The sequence below is a fragment of the Amia ocellicauda genome, chromosome 6, assembly GCF_036373705.1.
Source record: "Amia ocellicauda isolate fAmiCal2 chromosome 6, fAmiCal2.hap1, whole genome shotgun sequence".
NCBI classification, from domain to species: Eukaryota; Metazoa; Chordata; class Actinopteri; order Amiiformes; family Amiidae; genus Amia; species Amia ocellicauda.
Window position 1 is genome coordinate 2,357,501 of NC_089855.1, and position 26,569 is coordinate 2,384,069.

The window sequence follows — 26,569 nt, forward strand, 5'->3', positions numbered from 1 at the left end:
AGTTTAATTTCAAGGATTTTCTTTTACTTGTAAATTCAAACTACAGTGTTTTGTCTCAGAAAATGACATGCATGTGTCTATGTCTATGTCTATGTACTGGAGCACAGAACCTTTGAGATTTGTACTGTTGATAATCTGCTAACTTATTCTTTCCAATTTAAACATAACAAAATATATAATATAATGTATGTGTTGCAGGTGTGATGGTGTCCTGGCTGCTGCAGCCTGCGCTCTCTCTCGGGGACTCTGTGTCTCTACAGTGCAGCGCGGCCCGGGGCAGCCCGGCTCACGTGTGGCTGAAGCAAGACTTTGGGAAGCCAATGACTTTGCTACTGGGACTGTTCCACGCCTCGGGAGAGGTCATACACAATACAGACCTGCTGAAGAAACGCTTCACAGTGGGGAGCAGAGACGGCACGCTGCTTCTGCACATTACAGACATCGCCTCATCTGATGCCGGGATCTATTTGTGTGGAGCTGTAACCTCCACCGACATGGTTATGTTCAGAAACAGAACTTTGTTGGCCATTAAAGGTTTTTTTTTTTTAATGTGAAAATATTTTAAATGGATTGAGAATGAAACAGCAGATTTGCTTCCAATATTGCTGAATGTATAGTGTTTGCAGCATATTAAAAGTTTAGTTTTTAAATATACAATACATTCATATAGTTTTACTAAAACTATGTTTAACAGGGAAATAAATATAGAGAACATGCTTTTTTTCTGATGTATACTGTCTCTTTTTTATTTAAAAAATACAGTGCTTTCAGAATAAAAGAAAGGCATTTTGGTCTACAGTGACCATTTGAAAATTCCCATGTAAAGACATGTAATCACAAAATAGACATTTTGATATACTTTACTGTAATACATTCAGCAAGAAAATATCTGTTTCTGATTATTCCTGTTTATTAATTTTTGAAGCTTCTTGCCCCAGAACACAATGCACTTGTTTTTCTGAAAAGCAAGATATCAATGGAGATATTAATAACTAGCAAAAGACAATGAATGTATATAGAGTAAGGTCATTCTTTTTAGGATGATCCTTCATTTGAACATATTTCTGCAATTTAAAAAAAATAAAACAGTTAATCGGAAGTCAGGAGTCGTAGAACGGATTGTATGACAATATAAGTGACAATCTTTATATGGTAACAATTTATAATAAGATGCTTAATGTTTTATTCATGATTTATAAATATGTACTATATGATTAATATATACGTTATAAAGCATTAATCATGCATAGCAGTTATAGAAATGCTTGCAATGTTCACAAGGTCAAATGGACAGTTTCAAATAATTTATGAACAGGTCATAAAGCAAACTTCACTACTGCTTTGACACATCCCTAATACATTATTGTACATTTTTAGATTATATATGATTTATAAGAGGGACAGTTTGTAGCTACCAGTTTGACTTTCCATGTATTTCTATAACTGGGTTATAACTATTTTATAATGCATCAATGCTTTATAAAGTACATATTAATAATCTATTAAACATAATACAAAATAAGCCAACTGCAAAAATGTGTCTCGCAAATTTTACAAAATCTTCTGAAACTAGACTTTTTTCTAGAATTGCTGCTGATAATGAACACAATCTAAAAATATATATTGTTATGATTGTTTAAAGGAGATGACATTGGCACAATAGGGCCAGCACTTGTTTCTGAGTCCTGGCAGTCCAGGGTCCATCCCAACCTGCCGGTTAGACTGTACGGCTTCACACAAGCAGAGTCCTCCAGCGTGTTCTGGGTGGGGGATGGCTCTGGAGACGCCCTGTTAGGAATCGTGTACACGGACCGACACAGTCCCACAGGGAGGCTCTCCAGTGCCCAGACAGAGCGCTCCGACAGGCAGTGTGCATACAGAGCCCCCGGGGACAGCAAAGCAGCCCTGGCCCCCATGGTGCAGGTCTGTGGAGAGCTGCTGCTGCTGGGGAATGAGTTACAGAGCAACACAGGTGAGCCAAAACTATTCACTGCTCTTTTAGCATGCAGAATATTACCTGATTCAATCAATGTATCTCTCTATCTATCTGTCATATATTCCCCCCCACTATCTCCCGAATTCTGAACAGCATCCCAAACATTCCATTATTCACCACCATGTTCCAGCAACCCCAGTCTCTTGTTGGTCCAGCACTTACAGCCACTGACAACTGCCTTCCTCTGACCCTAATATGTATGTATATATCACTTTGTTGCACTCATATGCTGTGAAGTTTTGTTTTGCCTGGTGTTAAATTTCTGAGCATTCACTCCCAGTGTTTGCCTCTTTGTATACCAGTCCTGTGTTTTCCTTACTGACTACTGATTCTTGGATTCTCCAGACCTGTTTGTCTAATCGCTTGACCCCCCAGCCTGTTTCCTGACTACAAACTCTGTCTCAGCCTGATTGTATCTGTTTACTGGCTTGGACTTCTTGCCCCTTCTGACTCTCCCCTGTGCCCCACACGTGGGTCCACCCCTCTGGTGTCCCCAGAGTTGTATTTCTGTTGTGTGGGTTCATGCACAGCCTCCCATAAAGAGCTGCAGATTATGGTGCAGTGCTGTGGGTGTCCTGTGTCTCCCAGGTGTGCTTCTCACAGATGTGGTCTCTCAGCCCCAGCTCTCAGTGACTGCGCAGCTCAGAGACTCGGTCACTCTGCACTGCTCCGTCTTCAAGACCCATCCAATGACACTGGCTTGGCTGAAGCAGGACGTCGGCCAGATGCCCAGATACATAGCGACACTGTCTAAGTACTCACAGGAGATGGAGCTCCAGGATGAGTTTAAAGAGGGTCGCTTCACAGTGCAGAACACGAGCGAAAGCTTCGACCTCCAGATTTCGCACATTCGCTCTTCAGACGTGGCCGTGTATTACTGTGCAGCCTTCATGTACCGACGGTTGGCTTGTGGGAATGGGACTCTGCTGTTACTGAAAGGTAAGACCATTGAGCAATGCTGCAACGGCCTCTGTTGAGTGTAGAGAATATGTGTTTCTATCTCTGTACATGTTTGGGCAGGTTGCAGTGCAGGTCCATTTATTCTGTATAATTAAGATTTCAATCTCACGATAATAACCATCATCCAGGTTTTCAACCATGAATCTGAGGCAAAACTAAATTCATAAAGATGAAAAGTCTAAAATCCAGCTAAATAGAGTGTTACAGATTGTAGAAATGTGTAAAAATTACCAACCCATACTTTACTGATTCAGTCTCAGGGTCCGTCAGCAGGAGAGTGGAGCAGCAGCCGGTGTCTGTCCCCGTCCAGCCAGGAGACAGTGTGACTCTGCAGTGTACAATACACACTGAGACCTGTGCAGGAGAGCACAGTGTTCATTGGTTCAGGCATGGCTCAGGAGAAGCCCTTCCAGGACTCATTTACACCCATGGGAACAGGAGTGATCCGTGTGAGAGCAGCTCTGGGCCTGGGCTTCCTGCACAGGGCTGTGTCTATGAGCTCCCCAAGAGGAACCTCCGCTCCTCTGACGCTGGGACTTACTACTGTGCTGTGGCCACATGTGGGCAGATCCTGTTTGGCAACGGGACATGGCTGGAGTTTGCAGGTTGGCTACTTTAAATATTCTTGCTCCACTGCAATTTTTTAAGCTACTTTATGAAACATTTAAATTCCAAATGTTTGAGGTTTTTCAAAAAAAGTATCACTTTTCTTCTTTGATTTCTTGCACAGCCACAGACATCCGAGTCTGAGCTGAGCTGAGAAATCCTTATTCAATCCACAGTTGCAACTTGTATAACAATATAGCAGTTACAGTTCTTGTGAATTATATTTTATGATATCTTATAATGTAAATACGTATATGCACATATACTATATAAATTCATGATATCAACTTTCATCTGACGAATCTCAGATGTTCTAAATGAAGGAGAACAGTTTTATCAGCTTCATTTTCTGACAATCCCTTATTAATGCTGTCTGCTGCAGCCGTAGTAAAATAAAGGGAAGAATCAAAAGTGATAATCATGGTAAAGGTAGAGAAGTACAGGATAGTAAACCATGATACTCACTACAGAAAACCCTGGCAAAGTAGATGCATGGTACTGTACAGCCAGAGGAAAACTGCCTAGTTACCATGCAGATTTACCATGGTATAAGAGAAGACACAGATGGACAGTTTCTTATTAGACTAACTAAGTGTAATTACTGTAACTAAGCATAAAGAATCAATGAGAAAACAATAGAAATAAAGCAGGTCATATAATGATTTGTTTTCCTAAACACGAGTCTGATTGAAACTTTGCGCTGGAGCAGCAGGATCCTGGTTGGCCGGCGCTGGTGTTGTGGCTGTGTGGGCGCTGGCCGGGCTGGGCTTGGTGTCTCTCGCGCTCCTTGCTGTCCTGGCCTTCAGGGTGTGGTCTTGGCACAGGGCTGCCCGGCGTGCAGGTGAGCTCGTTGTCTCAGCCATCGTAGCTGTTGAGCAGACGAACATGGGAACCTGTGTGATGATCTGTTACAACTTTCTAATGGCTTCCTGTTTGCTAGTTTAAAATTTACCTGAAGAGGGCAGGGTAGAAAAACTATTACACAGACTTAGCCTTACTGCCTCTCTCTCTCTCTTTCTCTCTCTCTCTCTCTCTCTCTCTAGATCTTTGTCAGATAGCAGAAGATTTCTCCCTCCCCACATCTGCCGAGACCACAAGCAGTCAGGTAACACTGTACAATGTCACTGACCATGTCAAAGCCCGTGTGTCTGTGTGCACTATTTGGCCACCGTGTGTCACACACTTGCACAGCTGTTGAAACACAGGATGAAGAGTCTGAGCTGGTCTTTGTTTTCTCTGCTGCAGGACGCTGAGGTGACCTATACGACCGTGGAGCTCGGTCAGAGAGGAAGGAAGCACAAGCAGAGGAGGAGAGAGCGAGAGCAGGTGGATGGGGTGGTCTACACTGACATCAGATATCACCACAGAAAATGACAGCCGTCCCTCAGCGCTGCAGACACTTTCGATGTCTCTGTGCGTCAAGAAAGGAACTCCTTCAGACATGCAGAACCTAAGACTAATTTAAAACAAGCCCCTCTCCTCTACTAATGGGATTATCGTACCCCTAGATGGCCTGAAATCCAGGTATAAATATCAGCCTTTTGAGTATCTGTATTCATTTGACCCCTGTGGTGCTTGACCTGTTATGAACTGTTATTCTAATTGGGCTCAATGATGGTCCATCTCTAATATATTTATTTTATAAAGCAGTGTGATTGGTGCACCACTGCCACGCCCTACAGATGAGCTCTGGGCAGCCTGGCTCTTTTACCGCCTTGCTGAGAGTGTTGGGCCGAGCTCAGAGCCCTGTGAAGGCTCTGTGAGGTCGAGTCTGAGGTTCCATGACCATTACATCCAGAAAATCTTAATCCTAACCTGAAACCTAACCTTAATACTAAAAGTAATAATAAAGTCCCTCTATCCATTGAGATCTTTCTGTTTCCACAAACTTGAGTGGACCCACTTTATCCACCAGGGGGATCTGAACAAATGACCACAGGAACAGACTTGTCTTTATCTGTCGCGGCACATTTTAGACATTTGACTTTGTCATTCTCTAGATTTGCATAAAAAATATATTTTAAAAAGTGTGTTTTTCCTGGCCCCCTTATTTTGCTGCTGTCTGTACGAATCCAATCACAAGAATAGTGCTTTTCCAGCAGATATATGTCATGAAAACAGGGCACTGCTCAGGTAGTGCAGAACACGGGCATACGGAGCTCAGTGAGAGGCCGGCACTGTGCTGCTGATTCAAAATAGCATGACTTTACTGTAAGAGGCACAGATCATTGGCAGGAAACAGAGGGATCTTATAATCCCTTGCCAATGGACATCTGTGCACTCCACTGGACACTCGGACAAGCCAGCTGAGGAGTTGCTTAAGTCGCCACAGTTAAGTATTTTTCTCTCCTGTTTCCTAGTTTAGTTAAGAGTTACATTGATTGTTTATGTGGTTACTTGTTTAGCTACGAATTATATATCTTGCACCTGTTTTCTAGTAAGAGCATCAACTGTTTGTTAGGTAATTTAACAACTTAGCACACTCGACACACACTTTCTGTAAAACAGAAGCTTTACATTGCAGGCTGTGATTATTTAGCATTTATTTAGCATTACTACGAGCTATTGTTCAGTGTAACTGCGTGTGTCTGGCAATGTCTTTGTCTGTATTCAGATATTAAGCGGCCAGTAATTGTGCTATTAGCAGTCCTGCGTGGGAGGGAGGGCCATCCTGACCAGCCTTGTGTCATTCAACACAACGCAGGTGCGCAGTCTTAATTAGTTACAGGTGTCGTATTTAACAGCCCCCTGGACCCCTGCGGCAGCAGTGAGTACCAGCATCCTCCAGTGTCCCCCTTCCGAAGGGCCCCGTCTCCAAAGGGCGGGGACACTAGTGAGGAAAAGACTGCAAGGAGACGCCGCACAGCAACAACAGGCAACCATGATGATCTCTCCGATTCCTGTCCTGCTCAGTCTTCTCGGTGTCCAGCTGCACACCATTGCTTCCCTAATCCCTCCAACCTCATCTCTCTGCCTCTCCCCTCCTCCTCCCTCCCTACTACTCCACTCTCTGGGGGCCTGTGGAACTGCCACTCAGCTTCCAACAAGGCCGACTTCATCTCCGCCTTCGCCTTCCACCAGTCTCTGGATTTCCTCGCTCTCACCGAGACATGGATCTCCCCAGACAACTCTACCACCCCTGCTGCCTTATCCTCTCACTTTGTCCTGTCCCACTCCCCTCATCTTACCGGGCAGGGAGGAGGAACAGGGCTCCTGCTCTCCCCTTCTCTCCTCTTCTCTGTCCCCCTCTCTCTCTCCTCTATCTCAACCTACAGCTTTGAATTCCATGCAGTGGAAATCACCTCTCCCTCTCACCTCTTCCTTCTAGTTCTCTACTGTCCCCCTGGTCCACTCGCCTCCTTCCTGGATGAACTCGACTTTCTTCTCTCCTCCCTCCCCTCACTGTCCTCACCTACCATCCTCCTGGGAGACTTCAACATCCACCTCTCCAACCCTTCCCACTGTGCCGGATTTCTTCCTCTCCTTCACTCCTTCTCTCTCTCCCCATCTCCCCCCACTCACAGGGCCGGCTGCCAGCTAGACCTCATCTTCTCTAGAGGCTGCTCCCCTTCAACACTCTGCGTGACACCCATGGACATCTCGGACCACCACTTCATTTCCTTCTTCCTTTCCCTCCCCTCCCTCCCGACTCCACCCACTCACTCTGTCACCTTCCGCCGTAATCTCCGCTCTGTCTCCCCCTCCACCCTTGCCTCCACTGCCCTCACTCTCTTACCTTCCATTGACTGTTTTTCCCATCTATCTGTCAACTGTGCTACCTCCTCTTTGTTCTCCTCCCTCACCTCCTCCCTTGACTCTCTCTGTCCTTTCACGTCTCATCCTGCCCGTCCTTCCCCTCCTCAGCCTTGGCTCTCTGCTGTTCTCCGTGCAACCCGAACTAGTCTGCGTGCCGCCGAACAGAAGTGGAAAAGGACCAAACTCCCAGCTGCCCTCGAACTCTACCGCTCTCTACTGTCCACATTCTCGTCCTCTCTCACCTCAGCCAAGAAGTCTTATTTCCAATCACTCTTTGAATCCACTGTCAACAACCCCTGCAAACTCTTCTCCACTTTCTCCTCCCTCCTTGCCCCCACTTCCCCTCCTCCTCCCTCATTTCTCACTGCTGATGATTTTGCCTCCTTCTTCTCCTCCAAGATTGCAGACATCCGCAGGCTCTTCAACACCCAAACCTCCCACCAACCAAGCTTCCTTTTCTTTTCCACTCTTCCTCACCTTCTGCTGATCTCTCCATCTCAATCCCCTTGGAATGCACCACACTCTCTCCTTCTTCTTTTGCTAAAAGTGACCCTCGATCCTGCGCTCTCCTACACCCAGCACATCACCACACTGACACGCACCTGTAGATTCTTCCTGAGCAACATACGCCGGATCCGTCCCTTCCTCACCGACTATTCGACTCAGCTGCTCATCCAGTCCCTGGTCCTCTCTAGGAAGTCACTTACTGTACTTGTATTATATTTTGAATTGCTATGTTTTATTTAAATTGAATTTGTAATGTTGATGCCTTTACTTAACTGTATTTTTGCACTTTGGCTTGCACTTATGTTGTAAGTTCCCCTGGATAAGGGCGTCTGCCAAAAAAAAAATAATAATAATAATAATAATAATACTGTTGCAGAGTCGAAACAGGGACATGCCTGACTGAGGATCGGCTTCTGCAGGACGAAACGTCCCAGTAACACGTGGCCCGTGTCCACTGCAGCACAGTGTGGAGTGCGGCCCGTAGACTGGAGACAGAGATCTTCACTCCTGATGCTGAGACACTACACAGCACTGGTGATAAAGACATTTCATTTAAGGAAGCTAAGATCAAACCTTAATCATAATAATTAATTAATTTAACAAAACAGATTCTGTCCTATAAACCAGACATGCATAGCTACACATACACTTACTCATTCGAAAATGTTTACAGAGTTTACAGAATGACACAGAGCTCTCGCAGTGGAAAATGTCTTCTCTTAGAAAATATGTCCTTCCTTTAAACTTCACCACACCCCCTGGGTCAGTCACTCTAGTTCACTTCACACAGCCCCCATACCAAACAGCTGCGCTCATTGACTCTGAGGTCTCTAGGGAAGAAGGCTGTCTTCAGACACAAGCTCTACCACAGCAATGAACCACCGCACTCTTCTGCTGTTTTCAGCATCATGTAAGTTCACACTCAGTGAGTTACCGTCTGGTTTTTCTCAACAGGGAAACCCTGAGAACAGTGTGTCTATTTATTTTCTTGCAGTCGTCACAATGCTGGAGTGGTGTCCTCTAGACATGTAGTAAACTGCAGCAGTGAAGCTTGTGTGCAGGCGTGTCTCTGGGTGCTGCGGCGCTGTGACCGGGTCCTGCGCTGCTGTGTTGCAGGTTTGATGGTGTCCTGGCTCCTGCAGCCTGCACTCTCTGTGACGGCCTCGCTCGGGGACTCAGTCTCTCTGCAGTGCAGCGCGGCCGGGGGGAGCTCTCGGACCTTTGTGTGGCTCAGACAGGAGGTAGGCAAGGCTCCGGAGATCCTGTGCAATCTTTATGGTGCCACCGCCTCTGTGAATCAGGAGACAAGAAACAGACATGGATGCAATTCTACTCTGCAAATTCCCAGTGCTGGACCATCGGATATGGGGAATTATCTGTGTGCAGAACTGACTGCCTCTGACACCATTCAGTTCAAGAACAGCATTTTCTTGAGCATTAGAGGTAGAGTTCCACACAAGCTGATTGAAATAATTTGGTTGTCCAATCTGGCATCATAATGTCTGTCTCATAGACAGATCAAATAATGTATAACATTAAGAATATGATTTATAATACCTATTATAAAGAGAAATTAATGCATGTTCACAATTTATGTTCTGAGAGATACCAGTATCTTACTAGAGTTGAACTCTGTTCAGATTTTGCAGGAGTGATGAACGAGTCACAGGTTTCTGAGCCTCCCCAGCCCACTGGTCATCCCAGCCCTCCTTGCACGGTGTTCAGCATCGCCCATACGGAGCGCTCCAGTGGGTACTGGGTGAGCAACGGCCCAGGACAGCCCCTGAGAGGACTTGTGTACACAGACCGATGCAGGACCGCTGCGGCTCTCCCCAGCTCTCAGACTGGACAGTGTGCGTACAGCCTCCGCAAGCACACGTCCCCGCTCCTGCTCTCCGAGTCCCAGCTGTGTTCAGTGTGGACCTGCGGAGAGCTGCTCTTCACAAATAAACTAAAGGGCGACTTACAGCCCTGTGCCTCTCAGTGTAACATATTCATAAAATACACAATCCTATATCCCAAAGCAATGTCATTGATGATGTGATAGAGCTGGAAAAGCAACTTTAACATCAACAAAGTTGAACATGATTATAGCTGCTAAGTTTTTATAAGACGGTTAATATTAAATTAATGGGGTGTTTGTTAAAAATAGCATTTTTAAGATGTATTAAATGTACTGTTTCCAGCTGCTGACAGCTAGTAGCAAAGCATACAGTAAAAGTCTGATAGTACTGATCTGGAACATGTTTAAATATAAATGGGAAGTTATTCAGTACTGCTGAAAGATCAAAGTAAAAACGTTTTAGAAAAGATTTATTAAAATAAAGGAATAACACTTCAAATAATATAATGAATATATGTGTCACAGTTCCCTAGCCCTGACCCTCTTCCTCAACTAGAGGCCGCCAATGTTCCCTTGCCGTTTCCTGTTCCCTTCACTTCTTTCCTTTTTTCATTCTATCAATTAAAATTCCTCCTCACCCTTGTGCACTTCTGCTTCTGTCCTTTGTTCTCATTGGTCCTGCTCTTGTTTTCCTAGTTTCTGCTCTCTTTTATAAACCCCTCACTGCCCTCACTCTTGGCAAAGTGTTGTCAGCTCTACCTGCTTCACCTAGCCTTGTTCTCCTTAGCGCCTTGGGTCTCTCTCTCGCTTTGTGTTCTGGATCTGTTTCTCTTGACCTCTTGGATTTCGACCTTTTGTCTGTGACCTCGACCTCGCCTTTGGATTTTCCTTGGTTTCTGTCTGCTCATTGCAGTAGCTCTACACTTGGGTCCTTTCTCTATCAGCTTAACGGTCCTCTCACGAGGTAACCGTGACAATATGAATGTATTTACAAATGTCCACCCGTCAGACTGAGTGTAGAACAGATAGATAGTAAGTGTAAATCCTCTGCTGCCGTCTGACAGAATTAACACTGGCTGAACTCAATCTGCAAACCACACTGCACTGAAAAACAAAGTTACTGCTTGAATATCACAAAGACACATATTACATTGTTATTATTGTTATTGTTTTCTATTCACTAGAATGGGATTGTGACTGGGTCAGCTACATTTTACTGCGTAAACACTTTAGGTTAGGCTACACTAACAGTATTTAATCAATGTATAATAACCAAGCTATTATCTTACCAAATATATATGTATATAGATATATATCTCTCACTTCCCTCTGATAACGCTGCCCCCCATGTGAGTCTGTGAGCTGCAGTGTGGCTCTGTGATGTCATTATTCATGGCACAGGCCCATTAAACGCTGCACTGCGCTGTGTCCTGCCCCTCCCTGTGAGCAGAGGCTGCTGATTGGTGTGCTGGAGCAGGAGGGCTGCAGGGCTCCACCCCCATCTCACTCTTGATTGCCGGCTGAGCACTTCCTGTGAACAGAGGTGAACTGGTGACGACCAGGACTGGATCACATGGTTTAACACTGCATTAATGGCAGGCATTCAAAGTGCATGAATATCTGAATGATAAACAGCACAACACCGCCAAATCAAGCAGGCTGTTCAGTAACATATTGAGCCACCAATCTCATCTATCTTTATGAAAAAGTGTCCATAATATCCCCTTGATATTTATTGAGCCGAGCCATAATGCCATCTCAAAGACTATTCACCTCTTGCAGATAACATGTAAGCTGAGAAGGGAGGCTTTTGTTCTCATGTAATTCTTTATCAGTGTGATGTTAATGTCACCTTATGCTATAATTAACACCATTAGGCAACTGTTTTGATCCAAAATAACACTTGGAGTCCAGCATCCTTGGTTGGGCACATGTATAAACCCTAACCCAGAGGTGAGCACCGACCCTGACTCTAAACTAAACCTCAGACCTATATGTTGTAGAAATAAGTGAAACACAGAAGTCACAGTCTGGAGTCAAGAACGGACAGGCAGTTTGTGAAAAAGGACATCGGTGGACAAGATACAACACAAAGAGCGCTCATACAATATCTCAGCCCATGAAGACAGACTCACAGTCTCTACATTCACCAAAACTAAGACCTAGCAGGAAACATCTCCTTACTGGGGTTCATGCAAACAAGCGAGACACACAGAAGCTGGAGAGACAGGCAAGTTCAAAATTGAATGTATGAAGCACTAGACATTTAGCACCATTGCAGTCTAATTGAATTAGTGAGTGAAATATGTCAGACTTGTGGTGATTTTGAATTAATCGTAAAGATAGATATTATGATCATATAAGAACACAAGCCCCCCCTCAGTCTATACGTGTTATCTGCAAGAGGCGAATAGTCTTTGAGATGTCTATATATAGCATTGTAACTGAACTGCTTAGTAGCCAATCAAATGACAGTCTAATGTGCTCAGTCCTTTCATCTATAGATTTGTAATCTTCAGTTCAGACAGAACACTTCATTGAGAAGAACAAATAGAGAAGACAAACTCTAACAGAGTACAATGAACATAATCTTATTTCTCCTTTCATTTTGCTCTAAAGCAGGTAAGTCTTAGTGTTGTTCACAAATCTGTATGACAGTCCTCAGTGAAACAACACATTTCAAAAACATTAAAGCATTTAATAGCAAGAAAATACTTTTCATTAGTATACATTTAATGTGTCTGTTGGAAAACTAAAAATCAGATTATCTTAATGTAAAGTAAATTAAAATAAATTGAAGATGTTCTGGTAAATATATACACAAATATACAAGATTAAGTTAGTTTCCATATATTGCTGGTATATCTTTAGCTTTTCTTACAACATGTTCTTTCGGTTGCTTTATTTATTGATATCATTAAGATGTTGTGTTTGCGAAAGCAGGAGATCATGTTCAGATGTATGTCATCCTCCCTGTGTTTTCCAGGTCTGCTTCTCTGTCAGCTGTTTGCTCCGTCCCCTTCCTCGGTGACAGTGGAGCTCGGAGGTTCAGTTACCCTGAGCTGCAGCGTTCCTGAGCGTTACGCAAGCAATGCCTTGGTCTGGATCAAGCAAGCATTGGGGAAACTCTCAATATCTATAGCATCGTTTCAAAATAATGAGGCTTCATTTCAGTTTGAGTTTTATAACAACAAGCGCTTTGCAATAGATAGAAGAGGTGATTCTTTTAATCTCAACATTTCCAACATTGAAGCGTCAGATGTTGCCAGATACTACTGTGGAGCAATCAGGGACACAACAGTGAGATTCGGATCTGGAACTTCAATACGACTGAAAGGTGAGTGAAGAAATGATCTCATCAGGGGTTTCTATCTTACATTTTATTTCCACTCATGCTAAATGTGAAGTTACAATGGATACTGGTTTTCCATGAAATGACAATGATGCTATTTGGGCAGCATCGTCTCTAAAAGGCTGTCCGCTCACAATATCACAATGAAAGGTATTACAGGAATGTCCAGATATTCTCCCAATACAATCATTTTAAACTCCGCAATACCACTCAACACAGGAGGGTCCATTTTATTGGAAAACAAAATCACTATACAATACTCGCAAGTTCTCTATAGATCTCTTTATAAAGTATTTATTATGAATCTATTTAAAATGTATAAATAATGAATAACACATTAATAATCAGTTCCTTATTATAAAGTATTACCACAAATAAGACAGACAATTATAAAGTAATTACAAATGAAGCATAAATACATATCCAGCTACAACAACATGTAGAGATTCAGATTACTTCATGCAACAACACAATGTTTAGATAAACTGTAGTTTAACAAACCCTTACACTTCTGATCCAGGCTGCAATGTGTTACTGTAAACCATATTGTCACTCTCTCAGGCTCAGGGTCCGTCAGCAGGAGAGTGGAGCAGCAGCCGGCGTCTGTCCCCGTCCAGCCAGGAGACGGTGTGACTCTACAGTGTACAATACACACTGAGACCTGTGCAGGAGAGCACAGTGTTCATTGGTTCAGGCATGGCTCAGGAGAAGCCCTTCCAGGACTCATTTACACCCATGGGAACAGGAGTGATCCGTGTGAGAGCAGCTCTGAGCCTGGGCTTCCTGCACAGGGCTGTGTGTATGAGCTCCCCAAGAGGAACCTCCGCTCCTCTGACGCTGGGACTTACTACTGTGCTGTGGCCACATGTGGGCAGATCCTGTTTGGCAACGGGACACGGCTGGAGTTTGCAGGTAAATGCACATTCAGTCGTTTAGTATTATACTGAAAGCTAATCTACAAACGATACACAATTTTGAGATTTATATTTATATCACTGTGTGAAATTCAAGGTTTACAAAGCCTGCAAACTTTGTAAACTCAAGTAACCTACATTAAGTTTACTCAGTGTTTACAAAGATCTGCTTAACTCACCGTGTATTTGTGCAGCAGGTTTACATACTGTAAGAAATATGTTTGACACTCAGTTTACTGAATAATGTCAAGTGTAAACTTCAGCTTCTCAAACATAAGACAGTGTTCAGTCGAGAGGAGGCCCTTCACCCCATCGTGCTCGTTTGGTGTCCATTAATAACTAAGTGATCCAAGGATCCTATCCAGTCTGTTTTTGAATGTTCCCAAATTGCCTCTTCAGCCACATCACTGGGGAGTTTGTTCAGATTGTGACGCCTCTCTGTGTGAAGAAGTGTCTCCTGTTTTCTGTCTCAAATGCCTTGAAGCCCAATTTCCATTTGTGTCCCCGGGTGCGTGTGTCCCTGCTGATCTGGAAAAGCTCCTCTGGTTTGATGTGGTCGATGCCCTTCATGATTTTGAAGACTTGGATCAAGTCCCCACGTAGTCTCCTCTGTTCCAGGGTGAAAAGGTTCAGTTCCTCAGTCTCTCAGTAGGACTTTCCCTTCAGACCTGGAATAAGTCTGGTTACTCTCCTCTGAACTGCCTCTAGAGCAGCGATTTCTTTTTTGAAGTGTGGAGCCCAGAACTGTCCACAGTATCCAGATGAGCTCTAACTAGTGCATTGTACAGTCTGAACATCACTGCCCTTGTTCTCAATTCTACACTTTTGACAATATACCCTAACATCCTGTTTGCCTTTTTTATTGCTTCCCCACATTGTTTGGATGGAGAAAGTGAGGAGTCCACATAGACTCCTAGGTCTTTCTCATGCGTTACTTCATCTAGTTCTGTTCCTCTCATAGTGTAATTATTGTGGACATTTTTGTTACCTGCATGTAATACCTTGCACTTGTCCCCATTGAATTTCATCTGCCAGGTGTCGGCCCACAACTGAATATTATCTCAGTCCCTCTGAATAGCCTGTGCTGCCGAGATTGTATCTGCTGAGCCACCTATTTTAGTATCATCTGCAAATTTGACAAGTTTGCTAACTATCCCAGAGTCCAGATCATAGAATTAATATTTGGTCAAGTTATAAACATGACATTTTCAAAAGTTAAATTACACAATATTGTAGATCAGGTTTAGAAATTGTAAACTTTAGGTTTGTGTACAGTTTACACAACAGTGTAGTATGTAAACTAAGTAACCACATGGCCAGCCACCTGTAGTTTTGTAGGATTTCCATATCCATTGTGAGAAAATGGTCTTCACATGAGAGACACAGACACAGGGCAAAATAATAATAATTACGATATAATAATAATAATTAAGGGCTGAAACAGAAATCAGCAAATACAGACTTAACAATCCAGTTGCCAGGCTGGGCAGCACCTTCACTGGCTTCTACACTTTACAGCTGCCCTGTGTTTCCACAGCCCCTCTCCTCCCTACTCTGCACTCCCTTCCAGGACACCCGAGGCTCCTTAAAAAGGAGGTGGTGTCGCCCAGGAAATAATTGACTGATTGGCTGGACAGTAATTTGCTGCATTCTCATGCTGGCCAGTCAGTCTGTTCAGTCTCCACACAGGCTCTTAAAGTGGCAGGGCGCTCTCTCCTGCCACACAATCTTAACATTAGAAACATGTAGGCCAGTGGTTATGAGTCCTGGTCCTGGGCACCCTGTGTCCTGCTAGTTCCTGTTCTCTCAGTTCTTTAATTGAAGTCATAATTAGCCTAATCAGAGCTTATTCATCATTGTAAACCATAGGACATGCCTGGTTAAATATAAAAGTATTATCCAACTTTTTGATATTTAAACCATTTTAAAAATCAAGCAAATTATTATTAATTCAGTTCAGGTTTCAGTGAATTAATTCATGGTGCAGGAGCTCCAGCACTGGGACACACTGCTCTAGGCCGATATCTCCACTGTGTGCAAATGGCAGATGTCACAGTAAATGTGTGTGGGCAATGTGTGCACAATGGAAAACCAGGCCCTTAGTGTCACAATGGTGTGCCTGGAAATGAGCATTTGAATCTGTGGCTCATACTTTGTCTGCAAACCACAGGGGACCCGCAGTGCAGAAGTTGCTGCTAATATTCTGTCACACAGACACCACACAGATCACTTTGTGACATGAACATGTAATCATTTAAAAATACTACTGAGGGCAGTAATTGTTTGAGGGAAGAGCTTTTCCACGTATTTTCCACGTGATACCAGAAAAGTGGGTGTGCAGACGGACAGAGACAGACAGACAGAACTATACAACAACATTTTACATATTCCATTCAAATAAATATATATATACATATTCATATACATTTGAATATTTATGCAGAACTGATATGTCATTTATTGTATTTAAATTTGACAAGACCTCAGGTCTTTCAGTCTGGTACTGTAATGTTTGTAATAAGAAAAATGCACATAAGCATTGTTTAGACACACACTACTGGTCAAAAGTTTTAGAACACCCCCATTATTCCAGTTTTTATTGAAATGTGAGCAGTTCAAGTCCAGTGAATAAGCTGAAATGATCCAAAGGTAAGCAGTAAACTGCCAGAGGTTAAAAAAAAGAGTTCAGGTTACCAAAAAACGGAAAAATAATGTGCATGTCAGAGTTATATACTGTGTTTGATCAGATTTCTTTGCAAATAGGCTTGTTTTGTTGAGAACAACCTAACGATTAATCCAGTATATAACATATCAAGATATTAAGATATACAGTGTAAACATTTTTAAACAATGGGCCAGATTAAATCAAAACTTTGAGCCACCCGCTAGTAGAAAACTACAAACCTGTACATCATAGCGGTTACATTTCTGATTAGAAGAAAGTGCCATCTAACTGAAAATGAAGCCGCTGAGTACAGTTCTGTAGTTTTCTATGAGCGGATGGGTTAAAGTTTTGATTTAATCCGGCCCAACATTTCCTCATTCTAATAATTTCTAAACCTATTGTAAATATAAGGTTTTCACATATTAATTATGCTGGTAAAGGTCTATTATTTTACACTGCAGGTCAAGCCAGCCTCAACCCCCTTGTCCTGGCCTTGGGGGTGTCAAACGCTGTGTGTGTGCTGGTGATCGCTGTCCTCGTCTACACCAGGAACACGCGCTGCGCAGGTGAGCTGGCAGCACACGGCAGCACACACTATCATCACAGTGATATTAATGTGTATAAAAACACTGTACACACACTCTGTTCTTCTCACTGCAATCTCCCACATATCCTTACATACAGAGAGTGTTCATTTCTAATTGCCTGGTGTTCATCCTGTTATAATTCCCACTGATGACACTTTGTTAGACATGATAGGCAGACATGAAGAGGAGACTAAAGGCGACTGGAGAGGAATTACAGAGCGGGATGAATGTGTAAAAGCCCTGAAACCTGTTCTCTGTCCTTCCTCTTCCTCTCAGGAGATCCACAGTCCTCTCCTGATGCAGTAAAGACCCGCACCAGTCACCAGGTAAACCCCGCAGCTGTGCTATTACAGTGTCAATGCTGCGCTGCTTCTGTCACTGCAAGCTGAAAACTGACAGTTGATATTGTCAAATTGTTCAGGGTCCATTTCAATATGCAATTGTCTCCGGCTGTCTTTCATTGTATATTTTCTGATTTAAACATTTCTATGCCATTTTCCTTTGATCTTTCCACTGACCACAAGGTGGAGTTTGGACAGATGCATTGATGACATAATCCGCACTTTTAGCCAGATTTACTCACAGTTGGTTTAAGAATCCAAAATCAAAGCAGTTCCATTCAATTAAGTAATTAACAGATTTAAGGTAACAGTTTACTTACAATTGGATATTAAAACAAAAAAACATTACTTAAGAACATAAGCACATAAGACAGTGTCCAATCGCGAGCAGCCCATTCGCCCCATCGTGCTCGTTTAGTGTCCATTAATAACTAAGTGATCAAGGATCCTATCCAGTCTGTTTTTGAATGTTCCCAAATTGTCTCTTCAGCCACATCGCTGGGGAGTTTGTTCAGATTGTGACGCCTCTCTGTGTGAAGAAGTGTCTCCTGTTTTCTGTCTCAAATGCCTTAAGAGTATTTATAAATAAACTGTTTTTTTATTTTGTATGCATTACAAAAGTGTATATTTTCTTAAACAGTGGCATTGTCATTTACGTAATAAAGGCACTAAGGCAGTATGACAAGGGGCATCATCCATAGCCATAATATTTCCAGTGATCACTCGTCCATCAGGTGTAAGAACAACCTTTGAATTTGTTAACAGAAATTAAAAAAAATAACAATTATAAAGCTAGGTATATAATAATAGTAATAACATTCTTAATATAAAAATATACTAGTTAATTTTAAAATATACAGTGAGGGAAAAGAGTATTTGATCCCCTGCTGATTTTGTACGTTTGCCCACTGACAAAGAAATGATCAGTCTATCATTTTAATGGTAGGTGTATTTTAACAGTGAGAGACAGAATAACAACAAAAAAATCCAGAAAAACGCATTTCAAAAAAGTTATAAATTGATTTGTATGTCAATGAGGGAAATAAGTATTTGACCCCTTCGATTTAGTACTTGGTGGCAAAACCCTTGTTGGCAATCACAGAGGTCAGACGTTTCTTGTAGTTGGCCACCAGGTTTGCACACATCTCAGGAGGGATTTTGTCTCACTCCTCTTTGCAGATCCTCTCCAAGTCATTAAGGTTTCGAGGCTGACGTTTGGCAACTCGAACCTTCAGCTCCCTCCACAGATTTTCTATGGGATTAAGGTCTGGAGACTGGCTAGGCCACTCCAGGACCTTAATGTGCTTCTTCTTGAGCCACTCCTTTGTTGCCTTGGCTGTGTGTTTTGGGTCATTGTCATGCTGGAATACCCATCCACGACCCATTTTCAATGCCCTGGCTGAGGGAAGGAGGTTCTCACCCAAGATTTGACGGTACATGGCCCCGTCCATCGTCCCTTTGATGCGGTGCAGTTGTCCTGTCCCCTTAGCAGAAAAATACCCCCAAAGCATAATGTTTCCACCTCCATGTTTGACGGTGGGGATGGTGTTCTTGGGGTCATAGGCAGCATTCCTCCTCCTCCAAACACGGCAAGTTGAGTTGATGCCAAAGAGCTCGATTTTGGTCTCATCTGACCACAACACTTTCACCTAGTTCTCCTCTGTATCATTCAGATGTTCATTGGCAAACTTCAGCATGTACAGCTTTCTTGAGCAAGGGGACCTTGTGGGCGCTGCAGGATTTAAGTCCTTCATGGCGTAGTGTGTTACCAATTGTTTTCTTGGTGACTATGGTTCCAGCTGCCTTGAGATCATTAACAAGATCCTCCCGTGTAGTTCTGGGCGGATTCCTCACCGTTCTCATGATCATTGAAACTCCACGAGGTGAGATCTTGCATGGAGCCCCAGACCGAGGGAGACTGACAGTTATCTTGTGTTTCTTCCATTTGCGAATAATCGCACCAACTGTTGTCACCTTCTCACCAAGCTGCTTGGCAATGGTCTTGTAGCCCATTCCAGCCTTGTGTAGGTCTACAATCTTGTCCCTGACATCCTTGGACAGCTCTTTGGTCTTGGTCATGGTGGAGAGTTTGGAATCTGATTGATTGATTGCTTCTGTGGACAGGTGTCTTTTATACAGGTAACGAGCTGAGATTAGGAGCACTCCCTTTAAGAGAGTGCTCCTAATCTCAGCTCGTTACCTGTATGAAAGACACCTGGGAGCCAGAAATCTTGCTGATTGATAGGGGATCAAATACTTATTTCACTCATTAACATGCAAATCAATATATAACTTTTTTGAAATGCGTTTTTCTGGATTGTTTTGTTGTTATTCTGTCTCTCACTGTTAAAATACACCTACCATTAAAATGATAGACTGATAATTTCTTTGTCAGTGGGCAAACGTACAAAATCAGCAGGGGATCAAATACTTTTTTCCCTCACTGTATCTAGTGTTAACTGTACCAGTATCAGACAGAAATACCAATCAATCAAGGACAACCGTACTAAGAGAGACTGGTTGAGTCTTTGTGAAGGGAGGGATAGAGAGAGAGAGGGAACACTTTTTGTATCTGCCATCTTTGGCTTTAAAAGTGAATCCACTGCCTATATATCCTTCATGTCATGTGATACCCGCCTCACACGCCTCATCTCTGAGTGGAGCCTCAATCCGTGCACCGTGCTCACAGCTCCTCTCTTCTAATGACACTTTCATGATCAAAGTCCATTACACCTGCAGCAAATTACCCATCACTCGCCTCTCTTTTCAGCATGAGACTCGACTGGGAAGAAATGTTTTAAGTGGCATAAAAAACGGCAAGTGTTGAATCGGCAACATAGTTTACTGCTTTCCAGTGCCGTTATTTTGCTGATTTAACACTTGCTGTAGTCTGTCGGTTACTGAGTAAATTTGGCCCTTTTAATTTCAATCCACAGTACTTTATACATTTCATTTTACAGATACCTGGTGTGTATTGAAATTCTTTAGAAATTTGCTTCAATCTCACATATTTTGTCCACAGAATCAGGACACAGAGCTGATGAATTACGCTGCCCTGAAGTTCACTGCCAACAGAGCAGTGCATCCTGGGAGAAGGAGGCGAGAGACGGACCCACATGTGCTGTATGCTGATGTCAGAGCTCAGCAATGGGACTGAGCGCCCTGGGGGTTAAACCCTGCAGTGACTGTGAGACAGGCCGGCCAGACCAGCTCCTGCATCAGACACAGTCAATTAACTATTTTATATCTTAATGATAATGAACTTGTAACAAGTGGCCACAGTGTGTTCTACTGTGTGGACATTTACAACTGTTCACCTTCTTAGTACTGCCCCACTGTGTGTGCTATTTATAATAAATATTAACTATTAATACAAATATGTTCGTATTCACTGTCCTGCACCTATAAACACAATAAAGAGTGACGCTGTGTGACCTGAAGACAGTCATCCTGAAGCACTGAGTCTGCTGCTGAGGTTTGTCGTCCATGTTCATCAACAATACAGTACAAATAAATAACGCAGCACTAATAACATGTCATGAAGGAAATGAGGGCCTGTGTTGCTACAGCTGTCAGTTAAAAACATCACATGAGTGTCTTTGAAGAGAAAGAGGTTCAAATGTGTTAAAGGAAAATGTTACACTGGAGCTGCTCACACATCATGCAGCTCAAGTCCTTCACTCTCTCAGTACAGACACAGGAAGTAACGCGGCTCTGGGTCTGTGTCACACACTCTCTCACACACTGACTATAGTGGACTAACGTCAGTGTAAAGCACTAACAATGACACTCTTATTCATTTCAGTATCCCAGTATTCCCTTTCTCCTCAGCCCTTTAAGAACTGGCAGATACAAGATCTGGGGGAGCTCAGGATCCCATGATGGGACCCACCTCCGGGGACGGCCATCTCCCCCTGCTGGAGCCCGAGTCCAAGATCTTTTAACTATTTTATGAATGATTGTCTTTTAAAAAATGACTTTTAAAAATGAATTTTAACTGTTTTTAAAGATATAGTTGTTTTTAAAGCACTAGTTTTTTTGGTTAGTTTTGTTCTATTTTTTTGTCAAACACATTGACCGTTTGGATTTAATTTTAAATGCATCGGACCGTTTTGGTTTGTTTTTTATTTTTATCATTTTAATTGTTTTTTGATTTGTCCGGTGCATTTTCAGTTATTTTCAATGTATTTGACTCTTTTGTTGGTAGCATTTTTTGCTTTAATCACGTTTGTTTTATTGTTTTGTTTAAGCACATGTTCATTAGAGTTTATATGTTTATATTAATCACTAAGAATTAAAAACATTTAAGTGATTTTAAGAATTTATTTTTTAAATTTTTTAATCACAAGTATTAAAATTTGTATTGATAGTTTTTATTATTGATATGTAAAATACTTACACCAATAAAACAGTATTTCTCCTCAGCCCAGAGCACTGTGACTCACCCAGCCTGGGTCCCAGGACTGACGGACTGACTCCAGCACTCATCTCCTCATTCACACAGGCAGCGCAGTGCCAGTCACACTGTGTCAGGAGTTTGTTTTCAATGGTTCATTTTATTAAGTGTAAAAAGAATAAAACAAACCCTGCAATAAAGGAAACCATTTCGACCTGAAATAAAAATACCTCCAGCTTTACTCATTATGGAAATATGGTATATATATATATATATATATATATATATATATATATATATATATATACTAGGGATGCACCGATACCACTTTTTTCCAGACCGAGTACAAGTATGAGTGCTTACATTTGGGTACTTGCCGATACCGAGTACCGATACCAAGGACTTAATAAAGCAGTATTTCTCCCATAAAAATGACAATTACCATCAAAGTGCAATGCATTTGAAGAAAGTTTGTATTTGTCAGATGCACTCTGGTTGATACAAAATAAAATATAAATAATATCTGAGTATTAAATACAATGTATATCAGGAGGCTCTTTCTGACATCCAAAAATGAACAAACACAGCCTCCACACTGGCACTGTCTCCACATTTCAATTAAATAACTCAATAAACAGCAGTACTGCACCACAAAGCCTGCTGTAACAACGACTGAAATAGTCATCATGCATTAGTGCAGCTCTAAGGACTGAGACTTTATTGGGAAGGTGAGAGTCAGGGTGTTTTGATGAACCATCTCAGTGATCAGCTGTGAGCTTCCATATGAACCAGCATGAATACATCATGTGCAGGACAGCAGGGGAATATTTGTGGTTTGTGGTCACTCAGTTAAAGTTTTTTTGTTGTTGTACATGTTGCATTTATTTTTACATCTTATTAATGTTATTTTGTAACTATTTATTATTATAATAATAATAATAATAATAATAATAATAATAATAATAATAATAATAATAATAATTAGTCACGAGAGAGACAGGGAGGAGGGAGTAATAATAAAAAGACATGAATCACTAATTCCACTCGTTTATAAGGTCACATTACCAAAGTCTGTGTCTTACACTTAATGCTTTACACAAACATTGGTTCACTCTTCCTAGTCAGTGTGAGAGAGAAAGAGAGAGAGAGAGAGAGAGAGAGAGAGAGAGTGTGAGACAAATGCATTCAGTTCAATGTGTGTGTCCGGCTATAATGTATTGATTCAGATCATTTACAGGTAGGCACAAAAGGAAACAATTTAATTTGAGAACAGCATGTGTAACGGACTTAATTTTGTCTTGTTACTATTAAATTCATGCTGAAATCACTGGTTAAAAGTTACTAATTGCAACCTGACATTTAAAGGGTTACATTCCTTTCCTTCATCCATTTTGTGTTGCTTCGCTGAGTCCGCAGCAGTTTAATGGAGTCTCGCTGCTGGTAAGATGGCTCTTATTTTGATTAATAATATATGCAGACTTGATTGATTGAGTCAATAATGCCCCTATTGATGTATTAATTCAGTGTGCGCCTTCGTAACTGTGTAGGATGCACAAAATACCGCATTAAACAAGTTCATTTTGTTTTATTATTTTTCAACCACGAGGTGTAGGCCTATTTAAAAACTCACGTGTAAGCTCTGGTGTTTTAAGAGACAGACGATTAACTCTGCATTTCTGCTTGCTTGTGCAGTGGTTTGCCGGGTGAGGAACGTCTCCCTGAACCCTGTACATAGTATTATTTCCCCAGGTATGCACATTTATTTTCTACATGTGTATTGTGCGTTTCTCTGTGTGGAGGTCATGCAGCTCCGTCAGCGGACATTGTTTCCCTTTGCTCAGCTGAAGTGTATTGGGTGGAGGAACATTTTATTTCAATCTGAATTGCTCTCTTGGGAGTATTTATTTAGTGTTAATACAGGTTGTGCCCTGTTTTATGAGGGATGACTGTTTCTAAGGAGCTGTTGAATATATCACAATATTACTATACGATCACAGTGTAAGTTGGCAGCAGTTTAGTCTCACAGTTGTGGTTTTGCTGAGTGAGGAACATTTCCCTGAACCCTGTATCTATTATTATTTCCCAGCATAACTATTTCTCCAGACTGCGAGTGTGGTTTATCTAAGGCCCTCTTCTCTGGCGAATGAAAGGAACAGGAACTTAAACTCACACATGCATGTCAGGCGGACTGTTGTTGCCTGCCATTGACATGAGGAGCACATTTCAAATGAACACAATATTTATATTCATATCTACACATTTGACATAGTTGACTAAACAATTTTACCTCAGGAAATGTTGTTGACCAAGAAGAAGATTGTGATAGTTAAGAAAATGACAGAAACACAAGTTACAGATCACCTGTTTCCATGTTTGAGTGATGTCCTCCTGCAATGAGCACAGTGTTCACAGTCTGATGGCTAAGCAGGGCTTGGAAAGAAGCAGTTCAACGTTGGGCTCTGATTTCATTTCTATACCCAGATTAATCAAAGCGACTGACACAGTGCAGACATGATGCAGGTTTTATTCACGTTTATTAGTCACAGCAAAGGTAGGGAATGTTAGAAAGGTCTAATTAAGATTATGTTTATTATTATTTGTTCATTTATTTTTACGTCTAGTACTAATATAGAGTTTTCCATCTCCCCTCTGATCAAGATATGCACAGGTATTATTAACATAATATATATATTTTTTTACCTGCAATGTCCAGCCGTGTCCCATTGCCAATGGTAGTAAGTCCCAGCTTCAGAGGAGCGGAGGTTCCTCTTGGGGAGCTCATAGACACAGCCCTGTGCAGGAAGCCCAGGCTCAGAGCTGCTCTCACACGGATCACTCCTGTTCCCATGGGTGTAAATGAGTCCTGGAAGGGCTTCTCCTGAGCCATGCCTGAACCAATGAACACTGTGCTCTCCTGCACAGGTCTCAGTGTGTATTGTACACTGCAGAGTCACACTGTCTCCTGGCTGGACGGGGACAGACGCCGGCTGCTGCTCCACTCTCCTGCTGACGGACCCTGAGCCTGAGAGAGTGACAGTATGGTTTACAGTAACACATTGCAGCCTGGATCAGTAATGTAAGGGTTAAATTAAATTACATACAGCATTAAATTACAATGCTGTGTTGCGAGAGATGATGCCGCTCGCAACACAGCATTGTAATTTAATGGAAAACCAGTATCCATTGTAACTTCACATTTAGCATGAGGGGAAATAAAATGTAAGATAAAAACCCCTGATAAGAGAATTGCTGGACTCACCTTTCAGTCGTATTGAAGTTCCAGATCCGAATCTCACTGATGTGTCCCTGATTGCTCCACAGTAGTATCTGGCAACATCTGACGCTTCAATGTTGGAAATGTTGAGATTAAAAGAATGACCTCTTCTATCTATTGCACGGCGCTTGTTGTCAGACCCTCCAAGAAATGAAGCTGAAATGAAATGAAGAAATGAAACCGAAATCCAATCTCAAGAACTCAGGAACCAATCACCTATTGATCTGACAGACTATAAGGAACAGCGGACAGTCAGTCTCTCTCTCTCTCACCTGAACCAATAACTCGCTGCCACAGCTCAACCTGTAGCTCTATTGCCAGAACCGGAACCAGAAACCAACCAAGTCTTTGCCGGCAACAGAAGAGTTAAACTGGGAGAAGGAGATTGAGCCGTACGAAGAATTCTTTTAAAGGACTTTATTAAATAAAGAACTTTACAGACTGTGCTGCCCGCCTCTGCCCACCTGATCAGTGGAGTTTTACAGCTGGACAATTGACTAAGTCGACTGTATATGAAAGTGTCAGTCATTTAAATAGCTATTGAGTCTTAAGAAACTTGACCCTTGGAACGAACAGGGCCCTGCTTTCCTCCAAGACTTTGTCTTCAAATAAGTACGGTGAGAGACCCTGCTTACAATGAAGATTTTGTGCACAACCTTGGAGCCTTCAAACCAGTGGAAAATCTGTTTGGAAACGACTCTACTTTCGCGAAACCCCAACTTCCAGGTGCATCGACTGAGTGGAAGTTCTTGGACAAAGCCGAACCGGACTGCCTTTGTTCCCAACCACACGGACCTCGTGCCGTGTGCTGTTATCTGAGCCTGAAGACAGAGAGGCCTCTCTGCGACGAAGTTCACATAAGTTTAACAGTTTGGAGTTCATGATTCATGACATTTGAGAAATCAATTAGAAATGTTAATCTGTGATTCATAACTCTAGAATGTGTAATATCATTTAGTTTTCTTAAATATAAATGTGTGTTGCATTAAACTGTTTTGTTGATAATTGTAGAAATAAAATCTGTCAACGCCGAGAAATATCTTCTCATTTCTGTTTAACTGTTTAGTCTGAAATTGACACAAGTTAATAGACATTAGATTATTGGTGGCCCTGCCTATCCTTAATCATTGAATAATAATCAGTTAAGGGAAATTGTGGTAACAAGTAATGATAGGATCTTTCTCGGCACCTAAACGTGAATGAGACTGATATATATATAACGAGAAGTTACCTGACATAAATACTAACCTGCATAGTTATTTAATGTCTGACTAATAATACTAACGAGAGACTCACCTTCGTCTTACTAACCGGTATTGTAGTCAATGTGTTTATAACCTTTTTTGTTTAACGATTTGTGTTATCATATGCG

The 26,569-nt window shown here is 42.1% G+C and overlaps 1 long non-coding RNA gene and 1 gene segment (V, D, J or C); both read left to right on the forward strand.

The window, feature by feature from the left end:
- LOC136751758 (uncharacterized) overlaps window positions 1-2,004 on the forward strand; it is a 17,437-nt gene extending 15,433 nt beyond the window's left edge. Inside the window, exons 2-3 of the long non-coding RNA XR_010817057.1 lie at window positions 199-534; window positions 1,643-2,004. This is a non-coding gene — a long non-coding RNA (uncharacterized LOC136751758). The remainder of the gene's footprint in view (window positions 1-198; window positions 535-1,642) is intronic.
- Window positions 2,005-2,117: 113 nt separating this feature from the next.
- Window positions 2,118-2,973, forward strand: LOC136751682 (Ig kappa chain V region 3374-like). The segment is given in 2 exon segments: window positions 2,118-2,145; window positions 2,585-2,973. Coding segments are annotated over 2 exon segments (417 nt in total).
- The last annotated feature ends 23,596 nt before the right edge of the window (window positions 2,974-26,569 follow it).